This window comes from Musa acuminata, chromosome BXJ3-3 (assembly GCF_036884655.1).
Source record: "Musa acuminata AAA Group cultivar baxijiao chromosome BXJ3-3, Cavendish_Baxijiao_AAA, whole genome shotgun sequence".
In the NCBI taxonomy this organism is placed as follows: Eukaryota; Viridiplantae; Streptophyta; class Magnoliopsida; order Zingiberales; family Musaceae; genus Musa; species Musa acuminata.
In genome coordinates, this window is record NC_088351.1 from 26,916,900 (window position 1) to 26,944,601 (window position 27,702).

The 27,702-nt window shown below is 38.5% G+C and overlaps 2 protein-coding genes and 1 pseudogene across 2 annotated transcripts; 2 read left to right on the forward strand and 1 right to left on the reverse strand.

Annotated features, from left to right (window-relative positions):
* Positions 1–1,576: 1,576 nt before the first annotated feature.
* LOC135633642 (VQ motif-containing protein 4-like) lies at positions 1,577–2,869 on the reverse strand. The gene has a single exon (XM_065143368.1). The coding sequence runs from the start codon at positions 2,437–2,439 to the stop codon at positions 1,771–1,773; it is 669 nt and encodes a 222-aa protein (XP_064999440.1). The 5' UTR covers positions 2,440–2,869; the 3' UTR covers positions 1,577–1,770.
* A 9,177-nt stretch (positions 2,870–12,046) lies between these two features.
* On the forward strand, positions 12,047–13,009 carry LOC135633222 (protodermal factor 1-like). The gene is made up of 3 exons (XM_065142435.1): positions 12,047–12,183; positions 12,265–12,436; positions 12,519–13,009. The coding sequence occupies exons 1-3, from the start codon at positions 12,096–12,098 to the stop codon at positions 12,847–12,849; spliced, it is 591 nt and encodes a 196-aa protein (XP_064998507.1). The 5' UTR covers positions 12,047–12,095; the 3' UTR covers positions 12,850–13,009.
* A 9,104-nt stretch (positions 13,010–22,113) lies between these two features.
* On the forward strand, positions 22,114–27,179 carry LOC103978447 (probable galacturonosyltransferase 15; annotated as a pseudogene).
* The last annotated feature ends 523 nt before the right edge of the window (positions 27,180–27,702 follow it).

Below are 27,702 nucleotides of genomic sequence, written 5' to 3' on the forward strand. Positions count from 1 at the left end.
TGACATTGCCAATGAATGAATTGATCGGTTCCAACTTATGCATTGCCCAAAAGAATCTACACTGGTACTCTTTGGTACAAGTATGATGAAATGGAGAGCAATCTAACTAACAGAGGTGCCTCAGAGTTGAACTGTTCTTATGACTGTCTTGATCATGGGTACAGAGAGGAGGTCCAGGTTTTTGAAATGCCACCAATATAGATAGATAGATAGATAGATAGATAGATAGATAGAGATGATTGCCAACAAAAGATACCTTGATATGACAGAGAAGAGGAAAGGATAGGAATGCCCTTGCAACTTGAAAGATCACAGATCTATCCTGATCTTTCGATTGTGGCGGAGTTTTCATTTTGTGATACAAAATCTCACAGCAAGTTTAAGCAGATTTGATGATTGCATAAAAAGGTTGAAAATGTTAGAACATGAAAAGAATGAAGAACATCACTTGGATCCTTTTCAGAGTAAGAGAACATCATTGGACATGGCCGACAACATAATGTTTGAGGTCGATTGTGAGGTTGGCAAAGAAACTTTGTTTAAGGAATCAATCAATATATGGGGTTTAAAAGAAATGCCAAATCCTAGTAATATGACTCTTATTTTTTTTTTTTACCTTTTGTCATTTAGCAGCAACATGTCACCGAAGAAGAAGAAACTTCACCAGATGCTGACTTCCTTCCTGTTATATGCATAATAATGAGCTAATAAATATCCAGATGCAGAGAGAGACTGTAATTTCACTCTCCATGTACCGCATCTCAAGTCAATTAAGCAGATACAGATGAGACCTGGTCAACTTCCTTCTTCTTCTTCTTCTTCTTCTTCCTTTTCCTTCTCTGGCTTTAGTGAAGGTTACAATACAACCGGAAGGAATTCTCCACAACGTCCCAAAAGGCAAGTATCTTATCTCAGCAGAAACCACTATGTTTGGGTGGGACAGCATGGAAGATGAGGACCTCATCCATGGAAGGGAAGATTGGGATGTGTGTGCTATTGTCATCATTTGATCTGATGAAAGAACTGAACCATCAGTAAACCAAAATGCCTATATTGTAAACGTATGTTCTGTTTGCATGATTAGTACCAATAATCTTGGCTATTTATCATGATTATTACTGCGGTTACTCCCAGTAAACACCATTTCTCTGCATTCCATCCTTCTCACTGAACCCCAACCCCAAGCTCAAGTCTTATAATGAGAGAGTCCTTTTTAATTCACACTCGAGTCAATCAACAAGTGGGGAACACTGTTATTGTTCTCATTATATATATATATATATATATCATGATGCAATTCTAGGCGCCTCTGCTCTCACCTCACGGTCTCTCTGACTCTCGCAAACACCGCATAGCATTCATTATTTAGAGTTTGGACATGGCTCACACAAGTCGTGAATCGAAGGAACCAATCATTTGCGTCTTGTTTGTGTTGCTCATCGGCAAGTGGAAGTCCAAAGCAGCTAGCTTTTGCTTTCTTGGATCTTGCATGGGATGATCTCCACGTGGTTTCTCGAGAAACAGTAATCTACTAAGGAAAAATCTGACACAAATCAATCACAGTATGCGCCAGGGAAGAGAATTTTCTCAGTTGTCGACTCAGAAGCATCAGATAGCCAAGAAATGGATAGAAAAAGATGATCTTGATGAAGGAGAGACCACGCAGAGACAAGTAAGACTGAAGGGGAACATAACGGAGATGGTTCGTCCATGCTTCGTTGATTTGGTTTGCTTGGTGGTAGAGCGCCCGAGGTGTACAATTGAGCCATCTCAGGTGGAAGATGCGGACGGCATCCTTGGCGATGTCACCGGGAAGAGCGGCAGCAGCCTTGGCGGCTCCGCGGCCCCTGTCGTGGTCCTCGGCGAAGGGTGGAGGTAGAACCCCTTCTCAGCGATCGCCCGGTCCTCCGCCGACGACGCTGCCGCTGCGGCCGCCGAATGGTTGAAAGGATCAGGGATCAGCGGTGTGACCGGGCTAAGGGTCAACGACGGCAGGTCCAGCGTGCTCGGGGAGAGGATCTCCGGCTGCCTCCGGGGGGGGAAGGCGGCCCTGCCCAACGGCGAGTTCGGGTCAGAACAGATCATCTTGAGGTTCTTGAGGCTGCCGCGGCGCTCGTAGAGCTTGAAAGCCGGCTTCTTGGGGCCGGTGGCCTTAGCGGCGGGCGGGATCCCGCTCCTTGTGGGCGACGCCACGGTGCCGCCCACGTGCTTGGCGGTGGTCTCGACGGAGCCCGTCAGCATCTGGACTACCTGTTTGAAGGAACCGGCGTCGGCCTGGACGAAGGTGGTGGGGGAAGGATTGGCGTCGATGGATCTGGGTATGGACTTGGGAGTGAGAGGTGCGGATGAAGGGGCTGCTGCAGTGGCCACTCCATTGCTGCTGCTGCTGCTGGAGGTGGAGTTGGGGGAGGAGGAAGGATCAGGAGATTGCAGTTCCATTTGATGGATGTGCCTAAAGAAGAAGAAAAATCTAATCTTTTGCTGACGGGTGCAGTGTGGTGTGGCAATCTGGATGAGAGTGAGAAGAGGAGGGATTAAAAGTAGAGATTGTGTTGGTGTTTGTTGGCGTTGGATTTGGATTTGGGTGACGAGAGGGAATGACCGAAGGAGCCGAGACTGTGTAGACTTGGAGTTGGGTAGGCTGTGTTGAAATGGAACTCTCTCTCTCTCTCTCTCGCTCTGTGTGCAAATGTATCACGGGCAAATTGCCATGGCACAGAAATATGGTGCTCCGTATGTTGACCAATTCAGGAAAAGCTCGAGCTGCTTTGACTTCAAGAGCTGAGCTGAGCTGATCACTGAAGCTGCTTCGAAGGCACACAGTGGCTTCTGCCATGGTTGGGGGCCACTGCTACTCCTTTCCCTCTCCCCTGTTTCTTTTGTCTTATGAGTTGGTCCAAACAACGATCATGTGGATCTCGAACTGGAAGAAGATTAGCTTGCTTGTCAACGGCAGGGTAACTACAGCACTCTCCTTGGATGGATCTTTGAATTGTTGCCGAGAGGCGAGCGAAAGGGAGCATCAATGTCTCACTAGTTCAAGTCAGAGCAGATGCAGATGGACCACCACCATGCGAGACCTGTCAGTGGCAATATAAAGGCATCCATCAATGGACATTTGTGTGAAGCGGCAGATGACATGATCAAAGACTTGCAGGATTTGACTGGCAAGTAGCTGCTGTTATTATGCATGTCAAGGGAAGTTTTACCCTCCTCATCCAATTCACAAGCAAGGAAATGTCACAGGGAAGAGAGGATGAGGCAGCCAGGGAAGGAGAAAAGACTCCCAAATCAAGCTGGAGTTTGGCTTGATCATGAATGCCATGACAGAATCTTGGAGCCTCAGTAGTTGGATCAATGGAAGTCCCTCTCCTTCCCTTGCAGAGAATAGCACAACAAGTGAGTGCAGTCGTCTACATTCCACAAGTAGATGGTGATCTAAATGACTATTGTGAACGATCATATCTTAAATTACAAAGAACAGGCTGCTGATTAGGTCTCTCTCCCTCTCTTTTTCTCTGTCTAAAAACATAAAGCAGAGATGGAAAAAGATGAAGCAAAGAAAAATTAGGGAAATTATTTTCTAAATGGATTTTCCTTGAAAGATCAACACTTGACCAACAAGTACAAATAATGGATGGACTTGTAGGTGTTGTAATCAACTTAGCTTTAATTATGAAGTAGACAGCCATGTTCATGGTTGAGGGATGTGGTCCTCGTTGAGATGTGGAAAGATGGATTTGGCAGACATTTGACTCATATTTCATGCAGTAAAATGATGATGATCTCTCTCTCTCTCTCTCTCTCTCTCTCACCATTTCTGTCCCTTTAACCACTACAAGAATCAACTAAATTAGATCCAGCTGCAGGAAGAAGAACAATGAGAGAGAGAGAGAGAGAGAGGTGTGTTTGGTTGGAAAACAAGTTCTTTTATGTTGGGCTCCTCAGATCAATTGCCATCTCAAGTGTGGGACAAATTGGGTCAATGATGTAGTGAGTCACTTGTCCATGCAGATTCAGCATTCAAGGTTTGATGGATCATGTTGTCGATGAAGCTGAAGGAAGGGGACCTGATGTTATGGCCAGCTCATGTTGACCAACTTCTCCCCCCTTCCATGGGTTTAGGTAGTCCTTTTTTTCACTTGTATATGGTAATCATTCATCATAATTCTACCCGATGAAATAAATGATTCATTAATTTAATGAGCAGGAACCAGTGGTCCAACAGGATTAAATACAAGCTACTCAAGTACTCTACAACAATTAAATTATCCTCACACATTCGTGTGATATGAGACTATAACTTTGTTTCCTCACTTTATCCGGAACAACAAAAAGGAAAGAAACCCTACAAATTTATCTCCACAACAATAATATTGAGGTGGTAAGATGGTGAGTAATGGCTTCTTGCAGACTTCTAGTGGCTCCTGGGACACAGTATTGGGGGGTGGGTGTTGCCTTCTAATGTTCAGCTGTCTCTGTTTATTATGCTTTCTTTGCTCCACTTTAATTTTACACACTATAATAATGCAGACAAATGTTAGAATCTAATTATATAATTTTGTGAAAAGCCGTGAAATAATTTGGAACTCACTCAATTCAACTATTCTTTCACTAATAATATAATTTAATAATATAATTCAATCTTAACTTGTTTTGATTGTCCTTTCATCATCGATCATAGTTCATAAAAGAAGAAAAAAATCAAAAAAAAAAAATGGACCCATCCTCGATAGGTTAAAGACTCTGAGGTGAAACAAACTTCTAAAGAGAAGTCGATTGAGGTGCCTCTCGATCTCGAGATGCTAATGTTTTCAAAGATCCTCGAAGGTCATCCTCGTGAAGAAAATGAGAGAGACAAAAGCCAATATTTGACTTGTTCAAAGTAGACTCTATTTTAGATATATTATTATAACCAAGATACAAGGACTTGCAAGAAGAATAAAAAATATGAAGCAATGTTGGAGTCACACAGTAATATTGTCTAAGGGTCCTTATGTTCCGGGATTACCAAATAGATTTATCATTCTCTTTCAAAGGTTTTTCTCAACATGGGCCACCATAATGAAGTGCTGATAAGTTAAATCATAGATCTTGGGTTGCCCCTTAGTTCTTTGTTGATGTATCATGGTTAATCTCTTTGTTTTTAACTTGTAGCATCATCATTTTGTCATGACCCTTCTCGATCGCATACAAAATGCTGGTTTCGTTATTAATCATTAGTTTCTTATGATCAATAATCTTCATTAGGAGGTAGATGAGCTAAAGAGGGAGAGGGGAGACACAACACTTATTACCGAAGTAGCGGCTTAGGGAGTTGAGTTGGGGAGCCAATTAGAGTATGTCGAGCAATATTTTGTTGATCACGCTGAATTGTTGAAGATGGTCAAGATCAATAATCGCAACATGAAGGATGAGCTACTATGACTTACTTGAGAGCTGGATTCAATGAGAACCTACAACTCTGAGCTTACTTGGTAAGTTGCTGCAGCCAACTAGCAGGTCATGAGTATGCCCGAGCAATTGGTCACCTTAAACGAGCAAATTTAAAGTAGGAGCAGTAAGTTGAAGGCTTTGAGGGAGACATTAGAGGTTGAGAAAATCATGATACCAAGGTAATGGAATGAGATATTCATTGACTACAAGGCCAGCATCGAGTTCAGGAAGGGTCTAGAGAGACCGAGGGTCATCTTGTATCAATACAAATACTATATCACCTAAGCTCATTTCAAGATAAGGTACCCCGAGGTAAAGATTGAGGAAGATCTATTCGCCGAGTACCCCAAAGACCAGAATGTTCCGATAACTACTCAAGTGTTCTTTAACAATAATCTCAACTTGCCACCTCACCATAATGCTTAGTCCCTTGTCATATTATGTTGGCCTTCTCTAACTTATCGGGTCTATCTACCTAACTTAGTTTTTTTGTCTTTACTTTATTGCATCGCTGGGCTTGTCCACTTAATCAGTTTTGTACTTTGGTGGGTCAATGTCTTATTTTGAATATATCAGTGTGGCCGAGTTGATGTAGTTTTTTTAAAGTAATGAAATTTTCTTTTCTTGACTTACAACACATGCACTTTGAGAATATCCCTCTTTTTTTCTAACAATTAGTGCCAAAGACATAGTAAACTAAAGCATTACGCTTAGGACATAATCACCCCAACCCAACCTCGAGAGATGCCTTAAGAGTAGAATTTCTTGAAGTTTACAATGTACTATGTTCTTACATAACTATCCCCTCTCATTTTGAAGTGATAGGTTCCGTCTAAGACAACTTTGATAACTGGATGAGGTCTTCTTTAGTTTAATGCTAACTTACTTTAAGATCTAATTAGGTCATTGGCTTTAGCTTTTCAAAGCATCAAGTCTCCTAATCTGACTCCACATGGGTAAACACTTTGGTTATAAAGCTTGGCTATCACTTTTTTATATCTTAGTACCCTTAAGTGTCATCTACTCTAACCACATTGATTAGGTTGAGTTTGGCCCAAAGTCCTTCGAAGATTTTCTCATCAAAATTCTCGAACCCGAGATATTCAAAAGACTATCTCATATGACAAGATAGCTTTGGTACTAAAGGCTAGGTTGAATGGTGACTCTTAATCTAATTTTAGGTGTCATCCAAGAGAGCCATAAGATACTCGGTATCTCATCTACCCAAGTGTCTTTTTCTCTATAATCCTCTTTTTTAACCCTTCGAGAATGGTTCGATTAGTGACCTTGACAAGACTATTAGTATGAGAATGAGCTATCGATTTGATCTCCATCTAAAGCGGGTGATGATATTCTTCTATATGAATTCTTTGACTTGCTTCTCAGCGATCGATGCCAGTGGCTTAGCTTCCACTTATTTTATAAAATAGTCAACTACAATGATAAAAAACTTTTACTAGCTTGAGGATAGTGGAAAGGGCTCGAGGATGTCCATGCTTTACTAAGTGAAGGGCTACCCACAATTGATTAGACTCGAAGGGATTATCGGTTGATGTTATATCCATACATACCTTGAGCACATATCGCATTTTTAGGCATAGGCTATCACATCCTTGCACAGCGTCAGCTAGTAGATACCTTACTAAAGTATCTTGAAAATGATAGTTCATACACTAATATACTCCATGTGTATACCCTCATACACCTCGACTAACACCCTCCCGACCTCCCAAGGTGTTAGACATATAAGAAATGATTAATTAAAAAACTTACAATGTAAGTAATTAATTGGGCAATACTATGCTTGATGCTGCTTGACTCTTGATGCCAACATGGGATCACTCGAAAGTGTTCATGAATTTTGTATATCAAGCTTGGCTCTTCCCCGATCGTAGCCATGTCATGCATGTCTATAGTTTAAGCTGAAAGCATCTCGATTAGTGATCGACCATCTCTCACATCTTGAGTCAAAGCTAACCTAACAAGTACATTTACTTGGGTATTATGTTCATAGGGAACCTACAACACATTAAGTCTAGAGAAACTGATATTAGTTTATAAACTTTGACAAGATATATTATCATGGTTATATCTCAAGCCTCATAGTTCCCCTTTATTTGGTTCACAATCAACTGTGAGTTATCGAACACTATCAAATCTTGAATTTGAAACTCTCAAGCAAGCCAAAGCTTCGAAGTGTCTCATATTCAATTTTGTTGTTAGAGATTTTGAACTTGAAGTAAGCTCGCTTAGAATCTCGCCCGAGGTAGAGGAAGTGAGCTACAACAACTTGGTAAGGTAATCCTTCAGCTTCTTAAATGTATTTTGGCACTCCTTGATCCAAAGGAAACCCTTTAGGTCCTTCAATTCCCGAAAGAAAGGTAAACACCTACTGTCAGATCAGGATAAGAATTGACTAAGTGCCATAAGTCGACCCGTTGACTATTGAACCTTCTTTATTGACCGAGATGGATGCATCTCTAAAATGACTCGTTCTCTCTCAAGTTTTATATCTATTTCTCTTTGATGGATAATGAACTTGAGGAATTTCCCTAAGTTAACTTTGAAGATGCATTTGGTTGAATTGAGATGTATATTAAACTTTTTCATAACTTGAAATGTCTCGATCAACTATGCGAGTCAATCATCTTACTTTTTACTATCATGTCATCTATATAAACTTCAATATTCCTCCCAATCTTATGCTTGAATATTTTATTTATTATCTTTTGATATATTGCTCTTGTATTTTTATACCCGAAGGGCATTACTCAGTAGCAATATATGCCTCAATCTATGATAAATAAAGTATATTATTGATCCTCCATCACCTTTTTATTTTGTTATACCCTAAGAATATATCTATAAAGGTGAGAAGCTCATGACTCAAGGTAGCATCCATCAACTAATCAATCTAAGAAATGAGATAATTATCCTTTGGGCATGCTTTATTGAGATCAATATAGTCGACATATATCCACTAGTTTCTATTAGATTATTTAACATGTATAACGTTGGTGAGCTGTTGGGGGTACTACATATCGAGATTAAACCTTGCTCCTAACAACTTATTTACCTCCTCACTAATTGTTTGTTGGTGGTCCAGCACAAACTTATGAGGCTTTTGCTTTACTAGTCACACCTCAGAAAAATTGTTCAAGTGAAATTGAGCTATGTTGGGATCGATTCCTGGCATATCTCTTGGGAAATTGATAAGCTACATATGCTTCTTCTTGGGAAGGGTCCCCTTGACCTTAATAGTTTGGTTGGGTTGAGCTTTGTCTAAAGGCAACTCGATTGGTACTCCATTGGCTTAAGATGTGGGGATAAACTTGGATAAGTCTCAGGTCGAGCTTTCTTTGGTAGAGAGACTACCATTAGGTAGCATTAGTATGACTCCCTTAAATTACTTTTTAGCTCTTTAATCTCAACTCTCCTTAAGAATTTTATCATATATGATAAGTCAACACCATCACTCTTAGTCTATTCAATGTTGGTCGACTTATGATTGTGTTGTATGTCAAGAGGATATTCATTACTATAAACTTAGCTAATATTGTTTTGGAGTAAAGCTCATTGTCGAATATAATGTGCATGTTTACAGTCTTTAGAGGTTAGATGGAGTTACCAGTGAACCCTGACAATGAAAAAGTCATTGAGGTAAGATCGTTAGTTGACATCTTAAGTTTTCGAAAAGCATCAAAGTAGAGGATATCAATAGAGCAATCTATGTCAATCATGACCCTCTTACCCAAGTATTAATTATTCTCACAAAGACCACCAAGGCATCAATATGATTTGGGTCGAGGCACTCTACCTCTTATCGCTTGAAGGTTATTTTCATGTTACCCTCCATCCTTAGACATTTTTTAATGGTAGCTTAAATATAAGCTTTATAAGCTAAGGAGCTTTTCGCTCATCTCCCCCCTCCCCTCGAGGTGGGTCTATCAATGATGACATCAATATATTTCTCCATTAGCCCTTAAGGACAAGGTGTGAGTTCTCGGTGCTTGCGAATGAACCACATAAGATGCTTCGAATATATTAGTTCTTCAATTTGCTCTTTCAAGTCATAGCAATCTTTAGTATCATAGCCATAATTTTGGTAGAACTAATAGTATTTGGACTTGTCTTTTTTTTCGTCAACAAGGTCTTCATTGGATGAGGGTCCCCAAAGAGCCTCTTATCTTTTATTTGTAGAAAAAAATTAATTCTATTTATATTTAGGAGGGTCAGCTTAAACTCTAGGTGAGATAACTCAGGTCGTTCATTTCACCTCCATTATGGTGAGCTCAAAGTTGGGGTTGATTATAGCTACTGTTGCTTTGGCCTCTTCCGTAATTTCTCATGCTTGCTTAAGATCATTGCTTCAACGATAGTATATTGATTAACTCTTTGAAGTGTCTCGAGTATAATCGTTGATAGTCTTTTTATCAATAACCAAAAGAGACAAGAGAGATTGTGCCCTATTATAAATATCTGTATTATAAGTAATAGATGAGTGTCTACTATGCCTCGAATTTCATTGGCGAATCGAGTGATAAAGACTGTGAGTATTTCTTTCTCCCCCTAATTTAGTCTGAGAAATGTTGCCATTGAGGGCTAAGGATATACATTCTTGAGGAAGTAAAATTTGTACATTAGTTGGGAGAAAGAACAAATGAAAAATAACTTCAAGTGAGCATATCATTCTTGTGTTAGACCTCCTAATATGATTGAGAATGTACAATATATTATGACATCCGATATACCATATACAAAGTTATAATATGCTATATCGGATCAACACTACCATTGAACACCTCCAATGATAGGAGAAAGAAACTCATTAGAATCCATTCCTCTTAGATTTTTTGGGTGAACGATGATCAACCCAAGGTGGGGTCAATCAATGCTTCTCTTTTTTATTATTAAATCTCTCATCACATTTCGTCCGAACATCAATCTATCTATCATAGTTAGATACCAGGGAGTCCTCTATTGACTTTGCTGCTTGGGCCTCAGATTCAGGTAAGATAGATTGAGGGTGATGCGGTCAATTAGCACTTCCCTTTTTTATAATTAAAGCTCTCATTGTATCTCCTGCAAACGTCAGTCCATCTATCATAGTTAAATCCATATAGAGTCCTCCATCGAGTTTGCTGCTTAAGTCTTGAATTCAAGCTAGGTAAATTGAGGGTGATATGATTTGTTGAATTTCACGATTGAGGACCGAAGCATCCCTTCAATTGACGATTTAATAGGCCTCGGGTACTTTTGAAATATTAACATTGCATCAGGTCGAGGAATCTTAACAAGTGTTAGTGGTAGTGGACCTACGGATTATAGTTAAGTTGGTGGCACCACCTATTGGGTCAACTAGGGCAAAAGTGGAGCACGATCTTTTATCAAACCTGTTAGCATCTACACATACTGAGTGAGACTTAAGAATACCTCAGTGAGGGACCAGTATTCCACCGGTGTATATGTTGAGGTATATACATTGATATATTGATAGAATGATTTTTATCTCCATTTGGTAAAAGTACTATAGGTTAGAGGTAGAGTCTCTTTAGTTGAGTATTCGTTGAGAGAATCGGTAGGTGAACATTCTTATGGTATTGAGCATTTTTTTTCTAATACTAAAAATGTTATAGAAAGATATTATAATCATAACTGTGTAACACGATCATGCGTGGTTTTCATCCTCGTACGTTCTAATCAAACACAAACTTCAAAAGAAATAAAATAACATGTAATTTAGAAAAGAGAAAAATGAACATATACAAAAATCCTTAAATTAGAAACATCAACTGGTAATTGCCCACAGGAGACATCATTCTAGACATGATGGTATTGTTTCTCCAGAACAAAACAAAAAATCTGTGATTTCTAGACAACACATGACTTTTTCTAATAAAACAAAAGCAGGAGAAGAAACAAATACTTGGCATTTATGCCCCAAAGTCATTGTTCGCACTCAGACCTACAATTCAAACTGTCCTCATGGCATCATCTTTGAACTCTACCCACTGCAGTTACCCCATAGCTGAAGGATTAATAGTATAAGAAGCTAATTCTTCTCCTACAAATGATGTTGGACTAAATTAGTTCTAATGCAATGATAACATATATTAGTTAGATGCTATATCATGTTTTAGGATAGTGTTTCAATTTACTAGTCTCTCTCTCTCTCTGCTACAACCCTGAAAACAATCCTCTCAAGGATGTGGTGCTGCATGTGTTATGCTCATAAATATGAAGCATAGAACAAGTGAGCCCCTTTGTGTTGGCATTTAAGACCCTGAAGGACACAGTTGCATCCAAACTGTAGTAATGAACAATGTTACAAGAGTGAACAAATTAGGCAGCTGATAAAGAATTAGATAGATGTTATTGTCCAGATTGTGAGGGAGGCAACCATCTGAAATGGATCGGATACAAATCTCTGCTAAGCCATGTCCTTTCTACAAGAAATTTGAATGCATTCTTCTGCAGCCCACCAACCATTTCCCTGACTCCATTTATTTTCTTGTTCAGTGCTATTAATCCAAGCTGCTAACTTTCATTCACCTGCGTATAAATAGACATGCACTCTTCCTGTCACTCCTCACTACTGTTCATCTACTCATTCCTCCTCTGCCACTTTGAGCTTGGTTTGGTAGTACACGGAGGGGAGTATGAAGAAAGGGAAACTTCTTCTCATCTTCTTTCTGCTCATATGGCTGGTTTCTCAGCAACCTGTCACTAGCGTTGTTGACGAGAAGAGTAATGTGTCTCCTTCACAGTAAGCATTGGTGTGAAGAGTTAATGCGACTTGTGACACAACGTTTGCTTTGCATGGTGCAGACTCACAGAGCACTCCATGCACGACGCCGTCGCATGGAGGTGGCGGCGGCGGCGGTGTGCCGTCTCAAGGTGCACCTTCTTCTCAGGTCACCACCGCCCCTCCATCTCCTACACTCGTGCCACCTCCGGGGACACCGATCACCGATTCCAATCCCTCACCATTCACCTGCGAGTAAGAGCTAGCGGCATCTCCGTCTCATCCTTCTGAGCCTATTGGTTTCCGACCTCGTTCATGCATTGATCTGTGTTTGTAGCTACTGGAGAACGCACCCGGAAGCAATACTGGCTCTCTTCGGGTTCTGGTGCACCTTGGGCCAACTCTTAGGCACGCCGGCAACTTACGCTTTGGGGCGGAACCCCAGCGTGCTGGAGGCGCTATCGAACACCCGCGCCGACGGGATCGGAGCTCTGTACCGGGAAGGGACTGCGTCGTTCCTGAACTCACTGGTGAGCAGGAGCTTCGTCTTCACGGCCCGGCAAGTCAGGGATGCATTCAACGCCGCGGTGGTCTCCAACAGCGCCGCAGCAGCGCAGGCAGAGCTCTTCAAGAGGGCCAACGAGGGCCACCTCGTGAAGCACCATTAGGCTGTGTTTAGCGCCATTGTTCATCTCCTCGTTCATCTCCTTCTCGCTCTTCTCATCGTGAAGCTCTGCTTGTGTGTTGCTGCTAGCCAGTGTGCTTAGGCTCGTGTTTGTTTCCTACTGTAAGTTGTGTGTCTGCTAATGTAGCAACTCCATTATCTTCCGCTTCTACCTTGTCATGGAGATGGTCTACGTTAATCAGAACTTGAAGTAGTCGGTGAAATTTAAAGATAAATATGTTAAGCTATTTAATTAAATCTTTAGTATATCTTATCACAAATTACAGGACCACATAATCTAATAATTTCTCATTCAATAATTAAATTAGAATATAGTATAAAAGGTAAATAATTCTTTGCATTAGGCTGCATATCTTTTCCGATGCTCAAATTAAAACATACATGTCCAAAAATTGAAGAAATTTAGAGAAGAGTCCTAAGATTTTTAGAATATGAATCCTCATAAACAATATTATTTATTTTAATATGAATTTTATCAAACATGAGTTACTTTCAATTCCACTTGTTGAATATTCATTAAATTAAAATTAAAATTAAAATTAAAATTAAGAAAAAAAACGTGAGATTTTTTTTATTTTAATATTTTTCGAGGGGCAATTTACAAAATTGACGCTCTAAATAGTAGATTAATAAATCAGTCACAAATTGAGATATTGAATTTAAAAAAGAAATCATGGGATCGTAGTCCACCTCAAACTTCCACTATCACTAATAATAATAACAAGTTTACAATAAGTTTTCTCCAAAAGAACCAAAGGATCATAATAACAATAAAAACACATATCTTGACGCTGAACATTAACATATTATCTTCATAAAAAGAAAATTTTAGGTCTCACAAAATAGGTATAGCAGGAAAGTACCTTAGAGAGAATAAATTGTAGATCGGTACCATTAAGATTATAAAACTTGTTACAAAAATTCTTCATATAAAATTTGAACCAAAATTGGTACCATTAAGATTACAAAACTTGTTACAAGAATTCTTCATATAAAATTTGAGCCAAAACCAACAAAATTTAGTTGCTCGATCATCTACGGAAAGCCCCCAACAAACCTTAACTTTTTTTCACCTTTTCTCTTTTCTCTATGTTTCTTTCTCACGTTGTCGCTATTTTTGCTGCAAGCACGCCTTGCCAGTTCGCTGCAGTAAGTGTATGTCCTTTTTTTTTTTAATAAATCAGAATTGGGCTTACTTTTCAAATTATCTAGTTCAAACCCACATATAGGTTAGACCAAATAATTCTTCCCCTCCAGCTCATATGGTGGGCTATACTAAACCCGCTTTTTACCTATATAGTTCAAGCTTCTCCTTAGACAAAAACTTTATCAATATATCTGATCCATTTTCATTCGTATGCATCTTTTCCAAGTGCAATTCTTTTGTCTCAAGCACATCACAATCTAGTGATATCTAACATCAATATACTTGATCAAGAATGGTATGCTGAATTCTTGGAGAGGTGAATGACACATTAACTATCATAGTAAATAGTATATCCTTCTTGTTTCAAGCCTAATTCCTATAGAAACTTTTTCATCCACAAAGTTTCCTTGCATGCTTTAGTAATTGCTATATATTTTACTTCTGTGGTTGACAAAACAACACAATTCTATAACTTAGACTGCCAAGAGATTGCTCCCCCTGTAAATATTATCAAGAATCTCGAAGTGGATTTATTGGAATTAGTATCACATGTCATGTCTACATCTATGTACCCTTCTAGCATAGGTTCATCCTAAAACATAAACATAACCTAGAAGTATCTCTTAGATATATTAATATTTATTTCACTGTTGCCTAATGTTTCTTACCAGGATTAGAGAGAAATTTGCTGGCAACTCTAACTGAATGAGATATATCTAGCATAATACAAACTATAGCATACATCAAACTGCCTACTACAGATGAGTAAGACACTTTGGATATTTGTTTTTTTTCTTTCTCACTTATAGGACATTGTTACGAACTAAGCTTGAAATGACCTACAAGTGAAGAACAAACTGCTTTGGCTTTATTCATCTTTCAAAAACCTTTTCAATGTAAGTCTCCTAAGAAAGCAAAATCTTCATTTTCTTTCTATCACGAAGAATCTTCATGCTAAGTATTTATTTCACCGATCCCAAGTCTTTTATTGCAAAAGACTTACTTAGCTCTCTTTTAAACTTTTTCATTTTACTAGCATCATGGTCAATAATAGGAGAATAATAAAATCATTATCTAAAAATTTCTTTATAAACACATAATGATCAGATATGATTCTATTATATCATTGACTCATTATAAAGGAATCAAACTTCTTGTACCATTGTCTTGGTGCTTGTTTGAGTCCATATAAGCTTTTTTTAAGCTTGCACACTAGATTTTCTTTTCCCTTGATTTTGTAACATTTTGGTTACTCTATATAAATTTCTTCTTCTAAGTTACCATGAAGAAATGCTGTTTTCATATCAAGTTGCTCTAACTTCTAAATTTAAGCGGGTAGTCAAACCAAGAACAACTTAGATAGATGATATTTTCATCATACGAGAAAATATTTTTTCAAAGTCAATACATTTCTTTTGACTGAATTCTTTCACAAACTAGTCGTGCCTTATATATTTGTTGAAAGCTATTATTTTTTATCTTCAATTTGTAAATCAATTTATTCTTGAGAGCTTTCTTCTTTTTAGGAAACTTTGCCAAGTCAGAGGTGTGGTTCTCAAGCAAGGATCTCATTTATTCTTGCAAGGCTTTAACCCACTCATTCTTATGCTCATGTAGAATAGCTTCTTAGTAAGTTTCTAGCTCTCCCTCGTCAGTAAACATAATATACTCATGTGGAGGATATCTAGTAGATGATTGTCGGATCTTCTCAATGGAATCTTAGTTGGTGGTGTGTTGAATATTGGATTTTGATAATGAAACCAATTGATAGTATTTATGATTTGATCTACATTTTGATTGACGCAAGATGCTTCGATCAGGGAGAGATAATTAAAACAGGAAGAATCATGTTGGACCGGAGGAAAACGTGTTAGAAGATTGGGCGTCAGGCTGGAGGATCGATCGACGTATCGACAGAAGGCTTTGGGCCATGGATTCGGGCATCGGGCTAAGAAGAGCAGATATTGTGCCAAGGATATCAAAGTTGTAGAGATCAATTGGCCGATTGGGCAATAGGCTGCAAGATCGGACGATGCGCTGAAGAATCAAACGAAGCGTCGATGGACCAATGGCATGCCGGACAACATGATTCATTCTTTGTAATAATTGTCTAGATCGAAGTGTGTTTTTATATGTGCAGGATTAACTATAATAGCAAGGCATAAAGCAAAATGAAGTCCCAGAGTCAAGAACGCGATTTCGTTGGGAGTTCGAGAGTTTGTTGCAAGTCCAAACGTTCGTCGGCAGTTCTATCGGAACCAACCGAGAAGTCTAGGACCTTGCCAAAGAAGCTCATTGGAACTTGCCAAGAAGATCATCGTGAAGTCCAGGAGCTTGCCGGGAGACCACTAAAACATTGCCGAGAGATCATCGGAAGATCGCCGGAAGCTCGCTGGAAGAAATCAAACTTATCTTGCTTAGATTATGTCTTAGGAATCATAGTTAGCATATAATTAGAGTTGGGATTGGGAGGTAATCCCATTAACTCTATTAGGGGCCAACTAGGCCCGAAGTTAGGCTAGTTTAGGCTAGATTCAAGGCCCAACCAGGGTGATGAAACCCTGGCCGACGGTGGAACTGCCTCGGGAACAGCACCCCAGGTATTTTGGGCGATGGTACCATCGATAGTAATGCTGCCAGCAGTGGTACTGCCCTTGTCATGCGATGGTACCACCCTTGTGGTAGATCCTGCAATGGTAGTATCGCCTAGGAATGGCGGTGGTATCGCTAGTACCCAGGAAACATGGGATGAGACCTTTTTAGGCTCCGATTTTGAATCAACTTGAAGCCTATAAATACCTCTCTCATCCCTAGTTAAAATACATAAGCACAGAGAGTTTAAAAGTGAGAAAATGCTGTAGAAATCTCTTGAGAAATCCCCTCCTCTAGCTTAAACTTAGAATTTTGTTTAGAGAGAAGTGAGTGCTTGTAAAGGTTGTCTTCTAAACCTGTGAAAAGGAGAATAGGGGTGTAAGAAGGAGGTTGATCTTCGTCTATTAAAGAAAGATCGATAGTGGATGCTGGTGGCCTCAACGGAAGAGGAATTGGTGGAGTGGATTATTGTAAAATAATGTAAAATTTTGCTAGCTTGCACTTTACAAAGAAAGTAAAAATGATACTTCTCAAAAGAGAAGAAAGAGCTTGCTATCTTGAACATTACTCTCTTGCCAATCTCAAGAAGCAAAACTTGCAACTTGCACATTGCAATAGGAAGCAAGAATCGCTAGCTTACACACTTCAACAAGAAAGCTATCTTGCATTTTCTTTCAAAATTTTTGCTAGCATGTATGTTGTAAACTTGCTATCTTACTACCTTGCATACCTAAAACTTGATAGCTTGCATGATGTAACATTTGCTAAATTTTTTAACTTACAAATTGCATGATGATAAAACTTGATATTATGTTTTTTATGTAATGATTTGAACTTATATCTCAAACACTTGATAGTTGGAACTTCTTCTTTTTTGTTGTTGACAAAAGGGGAGAAGTATGATCATATTATATATGATGACGTGTTGCAAATATTTATGATAAAATTTTTAATGATTTGAATTCAGCTTGAATTCAAGGTTCTATCAATATGACATGATGACGTGTTGCAAATATTCACGATGAAATTTGCAACGACTTGAATTCAGCTTGAATTCAAGGTTCTATCAATATGGCATAATAGGGGAGTTTGTTTAAACTACAGGAGTTAATGTTAACTTCGTCATCAATTGGTTGTTATCATAAAAAAGGGGGAGATTGTTGAATCTTGGATTTTTATAATGAAACAAATTGATAGTATTTATGATTTAATCTGCGTTTTGAGAGACACAGGATGCTTTGATTAGGGAGAGACAATTAAAGTAGGAAGAATCATGTTGGGCTGGAGGATTGGTCGACGTATCGACAGAAGGCTTCGGGCCATGGATTCGGGTATCGGGTCAAGAAGAGCGGATATTGCGCCAAGGATATCGGAGTTGCGGAGATCAACTGGCCGATTAGGCAATAGGCCGTAAGATCGGACGATGCGCCGAATAATCGAATGAAGCATCGATGGACCAATGACATGCCGGACAACATGATTCATGTTTTGTAATAATTGTCTAGATCAAAGTGTATTTTTATGTGTGCAGGATTAACTATAATAGCAAAGCATAAAGCAAAATGAAATCCCGGAGTCAAGAACGCGATTTCGTTGGGAAATCGCGTTGGGAGTTTGAGAGTTCGTCGGATATCCGAACGTTCGTCGGAAGTTCTGTCGGAACCAACCGAGAAGTCTAGGAGCTTGCCAAGGAAGCTCGTCAGAACTCGCCAAGAAGATTGTCGTAAAGTTCAGGAGCTTACTGGGAGACCACTGGAACATTGCCGATAGATCGTCGGAAGTTCGTCGGAAGATCGCCGAAAGAAACCGGACTTATCTTGCTTAGATTATGTCTTAGGAATCATAGCTAGCACATAATTGGAGTTGGGATTGAGAGGTAATCCCATCAACTCTGTTAGGGGCCAACTAGGCCCAAAGTTGGGCTGGTTTGGGTCGGATTCAAGGCCCAATCAGGGTGCTGAAACCCTAGCCGGCTGTGGCACCGCTTGGGGAACAACACCCCAAGTATTTTGGGCAGTGGTACCGCCCAGGCTGGGCAGTGATACCACTAGCAGTAATGCTGCCAGTAGTGGTGCCACCCCTATCAAGCAATGGTACCGTTCAGTGGTAGATCTTGCGATAGTAGTATCGCCTAGGAACGACGGTGGTACCGTCAGTACCCAGGAAACCTGGGATGAGACCTTTCTAGGCTCCATGTTTGAATCAACTTGAAGCCTATAAATACCCCTCTTATCCCTAGTTAAAACATACAAGTACAAAGAGTTTAAAAGTGAGAAAACGCTGTAGAAATCTCTTGAGAAATCCCCTCCTCTAGCTTAAACTTAGAATTTTGTTTAGAGACGAGTGTGTGCTTGTAAATGTTATATTCTAAACCTGTGAAAAGGAGAAGAGGAGTATAAGAAGGAGGTTGATCTTCACCTATTAAAGGAAGATTGATAGTGGATGCCGATGGCCTCAACGAAAGAGGAATCGGTGGAGTGGATGTAGGTCATGACGACCGAACCATTATAAAAATCTGGTTTGATTTTCTATTGTGCAACTTACTTTACTGCAAACCTCCTTACTTGCTTACTGCTTTCAACATGTTTACAAATACGCTTTCAAGTTGAGCAAGTTTTCGAAATTGGTTTTATTGTACGAAATGAAAGAAATTTTCAAAACTGTGATTTTTACCATTGTACTAATTCACCCTCTTAGTGCCGACTCGTTCATAATATGGTAGAGGTGCTTGTTCAGTTGGTTCAACTTTATCAACTGTAGGAGTATCATCACTGACATTCTCACTACAATATTCTTTTTCATCTCCCCCATGATCATCATGAACTATAGGTGAAGGAACTGGACCCAAACTCCAAGGAATATAAACAAAGGTTTTTGGGTTCTCAACATTATCACCATCATCAAACAATTGGTCTTCAAGAAACACAATATCTTTGCTTTTAATAATCATCTAATTGACTAGATCGCATAATCTGTAACCGAACTTTTCATGACCATATCCCAAGAAGATACATGCCTTTACATTATTATCGAGCTTGGACCTCTCATATTTGAGAATATAAACAAATGCTTTACACACAAAGACTCTTAAGTGATTATAAGATATGTCTTTTTTTTTTCCATACTCTCTCTGGAACATCACTTTTTAGAAGAACTAATGGTGAAAGATTTATAAGGTCAGCTGTAGTTCTCATAGCCTCCCCCAAAATGACTTAGGTAACTTGGCATGGGAAAGCATATATCTAATCTTTTCTTCAATGGTTCTGTTTATCTTTTCTGTCACATCGTTCTACTGAGGAGTTTTAGGAACTATTTTCTTAATTTTGATACTATGGAACTTGTAATAATTTTCAAAACGACCTTTGTACTCGCCACCATTATCTGCTCGAACATAATTTAGCTTTTTGTTAATTTTTCTTTTAACACTGACATGAAACTCTTTAAAAACATTGAGTAACTGGTCTTTAGATTTTAAAGCAAAAGCCCATACTTTTCTAGAATGGTCATCAATAAAAGTAACAAAATAAAGAGCACCTCCAAGAGTTCTAGTTTGCATAATACAAACATCAGTATAAATCAAATCAATAACATTTGATCTTTTAGATGATAGATATGTATGAAAGGCAACTCTATGTGTTTTTACAACTAAGCATTGATCACAAGATTTAAGAGATGTACCTTGCAACTCTAGTATGAATTGCTTTCTAGTAAGAGTTTGAAGTCCCTTCTCGTTGATATGATCAAGTCTCTAGTGATAAAGATCTATACTTTTACCCTTATGAATTATATTAATATCTCTTTTATGTAGCTTAGCTTTCATAACATAAAAAAAGTTAAGCTTCTTTTCTCTCATCATAATTAGAGAACCTTTAGTGAGTTTCCATTTGTTTTCACTAAAATAGTGTGTAAATACCTCATCATCAAGTCTGTATATAGATATCAAGTTAAGACGAATATCTAGAACATGTATGACATCTTTGAGTATCAATTTGCTCAAAATACTGGTCTCCAAGCAAATATCTTAAATACCCATAATATTAGATATACTATTATTTTTCATTCTAACATTACCAAAATCATCAGTAGTGTAAGATCTGAAGAAATCACTATGAGGAGTAACATGAAATGAAGCACCAGAGTCAATTACCCAGTTACTATCGTGAGCTACAAGACGGACACAACCGTCCTCACAAACATTAATGATATCACCTTCAACATTAACTATATTGGTCTCTTTCTCATTTTTCTTCCTTTCATTCTGTTCTCGCTTCCAAAACCTACCATCTTTCTTCATGTGACCTAACAGTTTTTCAATAACAAATGCACCAGAAGAAGATTCTTCCTGTTCTTTCCTTTTGGTATTTTCATTTAGCAAACTGTCTTTAACCATATCTATAATTAGAGTCCCCTTTGGCGTAGAGTTACAAATTGTCACAACATATATTTTTCAACTTTCCAGTAAAAAGTTGAGAAGTAATAATCCTTGCATCTCATCATCTATATTTATTTTTATAGTAACAACATGTTTACAAGACTCTGAAATAGGCTTATGTGCTCAACAATGTTACCACTATCTTTATACTTTAAATTTACAAGTCTTCCGAGGAGAGAAATTCTATTTTTCACTGTCTTTTTTGTAAAGAGGTTTTCTAACCTTTGCCAAACAATATCAGCTGGTTTCATCATAAATATGCTCATGCAAGTTTATATCCATTCATCTTCTAATATAAGCAATAGCTTTTCTATGTTGAACATCATGTTCCTCATCTTCCATAGTAGAAGATTTATCTTTAACCTTAATGAGCTTATACAAATCTTTGCAATAAAGTAAATCTTCCATCATATGTCTCCAAGTGGAATAATTTGATGAGTTCAATTTAATCATATCATCTGACTCCTCCATTTCAATCACAAAAGAAAAAAACTAGCACCAAATAATTTGTTGCTATGATATCATTTGTTGAGAAAAACTATTATAGTGGAATAATTATTTTTCCTCTTTGTATATCAAAATACCAACTTGTTACTAAAATACAAATATTAACTAGAGCAGCATAAGCAGTAGAATAATAAATCAGTTACAAAGTGAGACACCAAATTTTTATGCGGAAAACCTAATACGGGAAAAACTACGGGACGTAATCTACCTCAAACTTCCACTATCACCAATAATGATAACAAGTTTACAATAAGTCTTTTCAAGAATAACCAAAGGATTATAACAACATAAAGAACACATATCTTGACTCAACATTAACATATCATCATTATCAAAAATAAATTTTATGGAAAGAAAATTTTAGATCTTACGAAGTGGGTATAACAGAAAAGAACATTAGATAGGATAAATTATAGATCGATACCAGTTAAGATCGGAGAACTTGTTACAAGAATTCTTTATATAAAATTTAAGTCAAAATCAATAAAATTTAGATGCTCGATGAGCAAAAGTAAAAAAAAACCTTAATTTTTTTTCTCATTTTGTTTTTCATTGTGCACGTTTTTTTTTTTTTAATAAATCAGAATTTAGTTTACTGCCCGATGGAACCAACATGTTGAGACTAACAGCGTAAAGATCGAGAGGAAGACGGGAATGAGGTGTTCCGTCCCGGCACAAGAGTGGCTGGTGACCAATCTCGAGGGGGATGCGCTGCGTGAGACGGAGTTATGAAGTTGAAGGGATCGAGTCGGCGGTTGCGTTACCGCTTGGTTGTGCCCGTCATCCTCGTCATGGCCCTGCTTCTCCCCTTCGTCTTCATCAGGGCCGCCTCCATTTGTAATCCTTTCTCGCCCTTTCCTTTCTGGTTCTCTCTTCCAAGTTCCTTTCAGCTGCAGCTACGGATTCAACTGTTACTAGCGGTCACTGTGATGAGTGAATGGATTCAGGTTGCTTAGGGTGGAGGATTGGGCCTCGGTTGTTACTTGATTCATCTCAGGTCTGTGATCGTTCGCTCGCCACTTTCCTCTTCTTCCTTCATTCTATCTCTTCCTTTCTCACTGCTCTCGAATTGACTGTGTTGACACGTGAGGTTAGATCGAGGACATTATAGTCATTTTGTTTATTCCTTAGATCAGAATTTGTCTCATTTGGAGAACAAAACTATCGGAAAGAAAATCTATCACATGTGGATATGTTTGGATTTATTGGAATCTAGACCAGTTCCGGCCGCGTGGTTTTGAAGGGAGGAGGAAACCCCACCCAACCCCCCAAACTAGTATTTGGAGCACTTGTTGAGACAAAAGAAGCCTTTTCTTTTGTTTTTTTTTTCGAATCTAATTATTTTTTCTTGCCTTTTTTCCATCTTGAAATCTAGTAGTGTGTTTTGGGGTCAGAGTGATGTAATAACTTGTTCAGTATTCCACAATGCATTTGCAATCCTGTACCCTGATCATGATTTATTATTCTTTCTTCTAGATCTTGTGAATTTAGAGTAAATAGTGTCAGAATAATGTAATAATTATGCAGTATTCCACAGCGAATACGTAAAGATTTCTTTTTTAGGGTGTTTTGTGTCTCAATGTTGTAAAAGCTTGTACAGTATCCCGCAATGCATCTTGCATCTGCAATCCTTTTCCCCCCTTCTTCTAAATATTCCGCAATGTCGTAAACATTGTTAGTGTATTATATGTATGATCAAGTGGTCAGGATCTTTTATGTGTTATGTAATACTTAGATATGGATGGAAGGAAGAAAGAAGAAGAGAACTTTTGACTGATGTAATAACTTATGCAGCATTCCATAATAGATGTGCAATCATGTTCTGTCATCTCTTTTCTTTGTTTGAAAATCCTCAGATTTAGAGAATTAGTGTCAGAGTAATGTTATAACTTATGCAATATTCCACAGTGCATCTGGAATGATTTCTTTTTCTCTTGCCTATCTTATAATTTGGAGTCTGTGGTGTCAGAATGAAATTATGATTTATGCAGTATTCCGCAGTGCATCTGCTGTCCTGTTCCCTGATCATGCGCTGATGGATTCATAAACTTTAGTCTCTTGATTGTTGTACTCCACAATGTAGAAGGTTTTAAAAGAGTAAATGATTGCATAGGAAAATTACCACCCAGTTTTGTCTTATGGCTTCCTCCTACTCATGTTTGCTTTACCTGCACAAGATTAGCTCTAGTAAAGTTGACCATTACTGTTTCCAGGATTTCATGAAGGAACTAAGGAGAGTATACTTGGAGGGGACGGACGAAGGGGGACATAATTTAGATCAAAGGTTGGTGAATGCTGCACCGGATTCGTTGGATGATCTGATATTAGAAACGAGTTCTCCCTCTTTCTATCAACACCTTGACCTCAGAACATTCTTGTTGAAGACCAAGGCCATGGTACGTCTGCCCTTTATGAATCCTCTTGCAGAGCTTTAATTCTGATGTACAATAGTGTTAGACTTTTCAGAATATAAATGTTAGAGAACCCACACCCATTATGAGATGGTGCATTTGAACTTGGTAAAGGACAATTAGGTAGTGGCAAGGATTTGAGCAACTTGGATTCAACTTGCACTAGCCTGCTGACACATGGGGACCTTACTGATGATACATGTCCTGGGTGATAGGTCACTTTAAATCTGTGGTAACTTATTTAAATGGTTGGATGATGGGCAAAGGCTGAGGTGCACTATGTCTATTTGCATTTACTAACTAATTCCATATGAGTGAGTGAACTCCCGAGGCACCTTAGAGGAGTCTTTTTTTTAATTCTGTCTCATCTTGTGTTTAAGGAACTCTCAAGATTCGATTGCCAATGTAGCTGTAACTTATAGCATTCTTGAATCCACCTACATTGAGATGCATGGTCAGGATTTCTAATACAAGCAGCAAGTAAGTACGATATGGGGCCTTGGGCATGAAAGCATGGTCATAGATCATCTCACCAGACATGCTGACCGAGTCATTGTTGATAGCAAAAAACTTGCACAAACGTAACAGTGGCAACTGGCAATTGGATCATATCCTTTGTTCTTAACCAGCTACTGCAGAGTGACTCTGCAAACTAGTGCTGGCTTCATGTTGAAAAATGAAGGGCCATACTTGCGCCAAAAAGTAGAGGTGCAGGTTGCATGGCCCGATATTTATCATGCCTGCAATCCATTTGTTGCTAGCTGAATGGACGTCTACTGTTGGCTTATTATGCACACCATCAGATGCTGTCTGAAAATTACATACTGGATGTGCAATATCCAACTGTACATGAATGCCTTTGTTCATGAGTTTTAGCTTTTTGGAGAGTTCTCACAACACACTTAAAAGGGGTGTCTATAGAGAAGATAATATGTTAATCAAGAACATGACTGAATGAATGAAAATTTGTGTTTATTTACATTGTATACAAGTGATATGAGGCCACCATCTTTTTGAAAATATGTGATTCATTATCTGCTCATGAGGTGTATCTATTGTGAGATTTAAGAACCCTACATGTGTTGCTTAAGAATCAAAATGATTTTCATCTGTTACTTTTTCTCTCTTCCTCTTTTCGCTTCCATCAATATGAGATCCCGGTAAAGGAAATGTTTTCTTTGCTATAGGACTCCCATTCCATTCTTTTGTTCTATATCACCTTATATGGATACAAAAGAGTGTCACGATCAAGTCATTAACTCATAGAAAGTAGTAATCCAATATTTAATCGGAGTTGACACAGTGCCAAAATGCATATAACTTATTGAGGTGGTAAGAGCAGAATACAAATTTGATAAAAAAATAAGAGAAAGACATAATAAAATGTAGAAAAATAAGTAATGGAAGCATGATATGGTTAGAATTAGGATATCTTAGTCCAAAAGGAAACCTTGTAAGCCTCTTACGAATGAACTATTAAATCCTTGCTTTCTTTGTCATTTTTCCAATAATAAAACCATTTTCCCTTAGACTTAGATCCTTGGGAGATTTTAATTGGATCTAATGAATTATTTTTTACATCCTTCTGTTGTAGAATTCATTGCATCTGATGGATCATTTACACTTCATACTATCATAAATAGCTAACTGTGTTATAACCTCTGATCAGCTACTGAAGATGGATCAAGAAATCCAGTCTGCTAGGCTTGAAGCATGCATTGCCTCAGCTTGAGGTTGGCAGAGCAGTACCTAGTGAATGCTGCTGCTCGATCTTCTCTCCAACCACCTGAACATGCCTCGTGCCTGACAAATAACTCTTACCTTCATGTTGCCCTTGTTACTGACAACATACTTGCTGCTGCTGTCGTGGTGTCATCCATGCTGACAAGTTGTGATGATGCCGAGAATATAGTGTTCCACATTATCACTGATAAGAAAACCTACACCTCGATGCATACCTGGTTTGCTCTCCACTCTGTCTTTCCTGCCATTTTGGAGGTAAGGGGACTTCACCAATTCAACTTCCCTCCTGATGAGGATGCGGTGATCATGGACACAGTAGAGGAGCTTCATCAGAGCTCATACGCTTATCGCTACTACAGGGGAGTAGCTGAAGAATACAGAAGACTTTCAGCTTTAAAACCAAGCACGTTTTCACTCGTGAATTATATGAGGATACATCTTCCAGAGGTAACACAGATTCTAAATGATATATACTGCTAACTTTTGAAAGAGAAGTTAAATAATCAGAAGCATTAACTGGTGGTTTTGCACGAGCAGCTGTTTCCAAAGTTGGAAAGGGTAATCTTTCTGGATGACGATGTGGTGGTGCAGAGAGACTTGACATCACTGTGGCATTTAGATCTCCATGGACTTGTCATGGGTGCTGTTAGTTCACAAGAGTGCAATCATGGCCTTTGTATTGGGAAGACATTCAATGACTACATGAATGTCTCAAATCCATTGATATCGTCATCATCATTGGACTTGCAGAGAACTCAGTGTGCATGTTTGGAGGGCATGAACATTTTCGATCTGCGAGCATGGAGAAAGAACAACATCACCAGGACCCACCAGCGCTGGCTTAAGTTGGCATGTTCTTCCAGATCAACAATTTAGTGTTCTTTGCATTCACAAGGTGCTAAGCTGTAAACAATATTAACCGAAAGCTTAAATTTTGTATGCAGAATCGTGAGTCTGGATTCACTTTGTGGCCCATGGGATCGCTGCTGCCAGCATTACTAGCATTCCGTGGACAAGTTCTGCCAATTGATCTTTCGTGGCTCTTGTCAGGATTAGGTTGGCAAATGCCCGATCATTAACTGCTGGAATCTGCTGCTGTCATTCACTTCACCGGACCAGGGAAGCCATGGCTTGAGACCGGGCATCCAGAACTACGAAAAATTTGGCAAAGCCACTTAAATCAATCTTATGAGTTGATAAACAGCTGTATGGTTGTGGAGTGATGACATGTTGAGAGGCTGGTGAAGGTCTTGCCCTCCTCTCCAGCAATCAGAGGCAAAATGTTTGAGTAGAGAGAAGTTGGTGTCGCCTTCAGTCTCTGCTCCAGCTATCTCTGGTTGTTACTTTCTTCTTAGAATTGAGCAACTTTGTGTACAAGGAGCAACTTTGTATATATATATATATATATATATATATGGGATGGCCACTGATACTTCACTACAATTTCCATGTAACTTGAGATGGGAATGTGCAACAGTTGTCATGATATTCTGGATTATTCAAATTTGTTTGTAATGCTACTGAATAAAGTGTGGTTTTGGGTAATGAAAATAATGTGATTCTCTTACTACCACATCCCTAATTGCAGCCATCAGAAAAATTATGTGGAGCTTGAGACACCCCAGTAGAGATGTTAAAGTTAGTATATGATATGATAATTATCCACACTCAATCATAACTCAACATCAAACATGTGGGGTCTAATGATTATGTGTCAACTATGAGTGCCACATCAGAATGATATAATGGAAGAATATTCTCTTATTAATGTTTTTAAAAGTATAATGATATAATGGAAGAATATTCTCTTATTAATGTTTTTAAAAGTATTCCTTTATTAAAGTATTTAATCTTTTATAAGTTGTTAGGTAGTTTGTCATCTTATACCCTTAAAACTCATCTTAGGCTCCTAAAGTCTTCTTGATCTTTTAGTGAATTAACTTTCTACGTTAACAGGGCACTAATGAAGATGTCATAATCAGGCAAAGATCAAAGCATCTTATT

Coding starts and splice junctions, on each gene's coding strand:
- LOC135633222 (XM_065142435.1), top strand. CDS start 12,096: ATGAAGAAAGGGAAACTTCTTCTCATCTTCTTTCTGCTCATATGGCTG. Junction 12,184..12,264: donor TAGCGTTGTTGACGAGAAGA/GTAATGTGTCTC, acceptor TGCATGGTGCAG/ACTCACAGAGCACTCCATGC. Junction 12,437..12,518: donor CCCTCACCATTCACCTGCGA/GTAAGAGCTAGC, acceptor CTGTGTTTGTAG/CTACTGGAGAACGCACCCGG.
- LOC135633642 (XM_065143368.1), bottom strand. CDS start 2,439: ATGGAACTGCAATCTCCTGATCCTTCCTCCTCCCCCAACTCCACCTCC.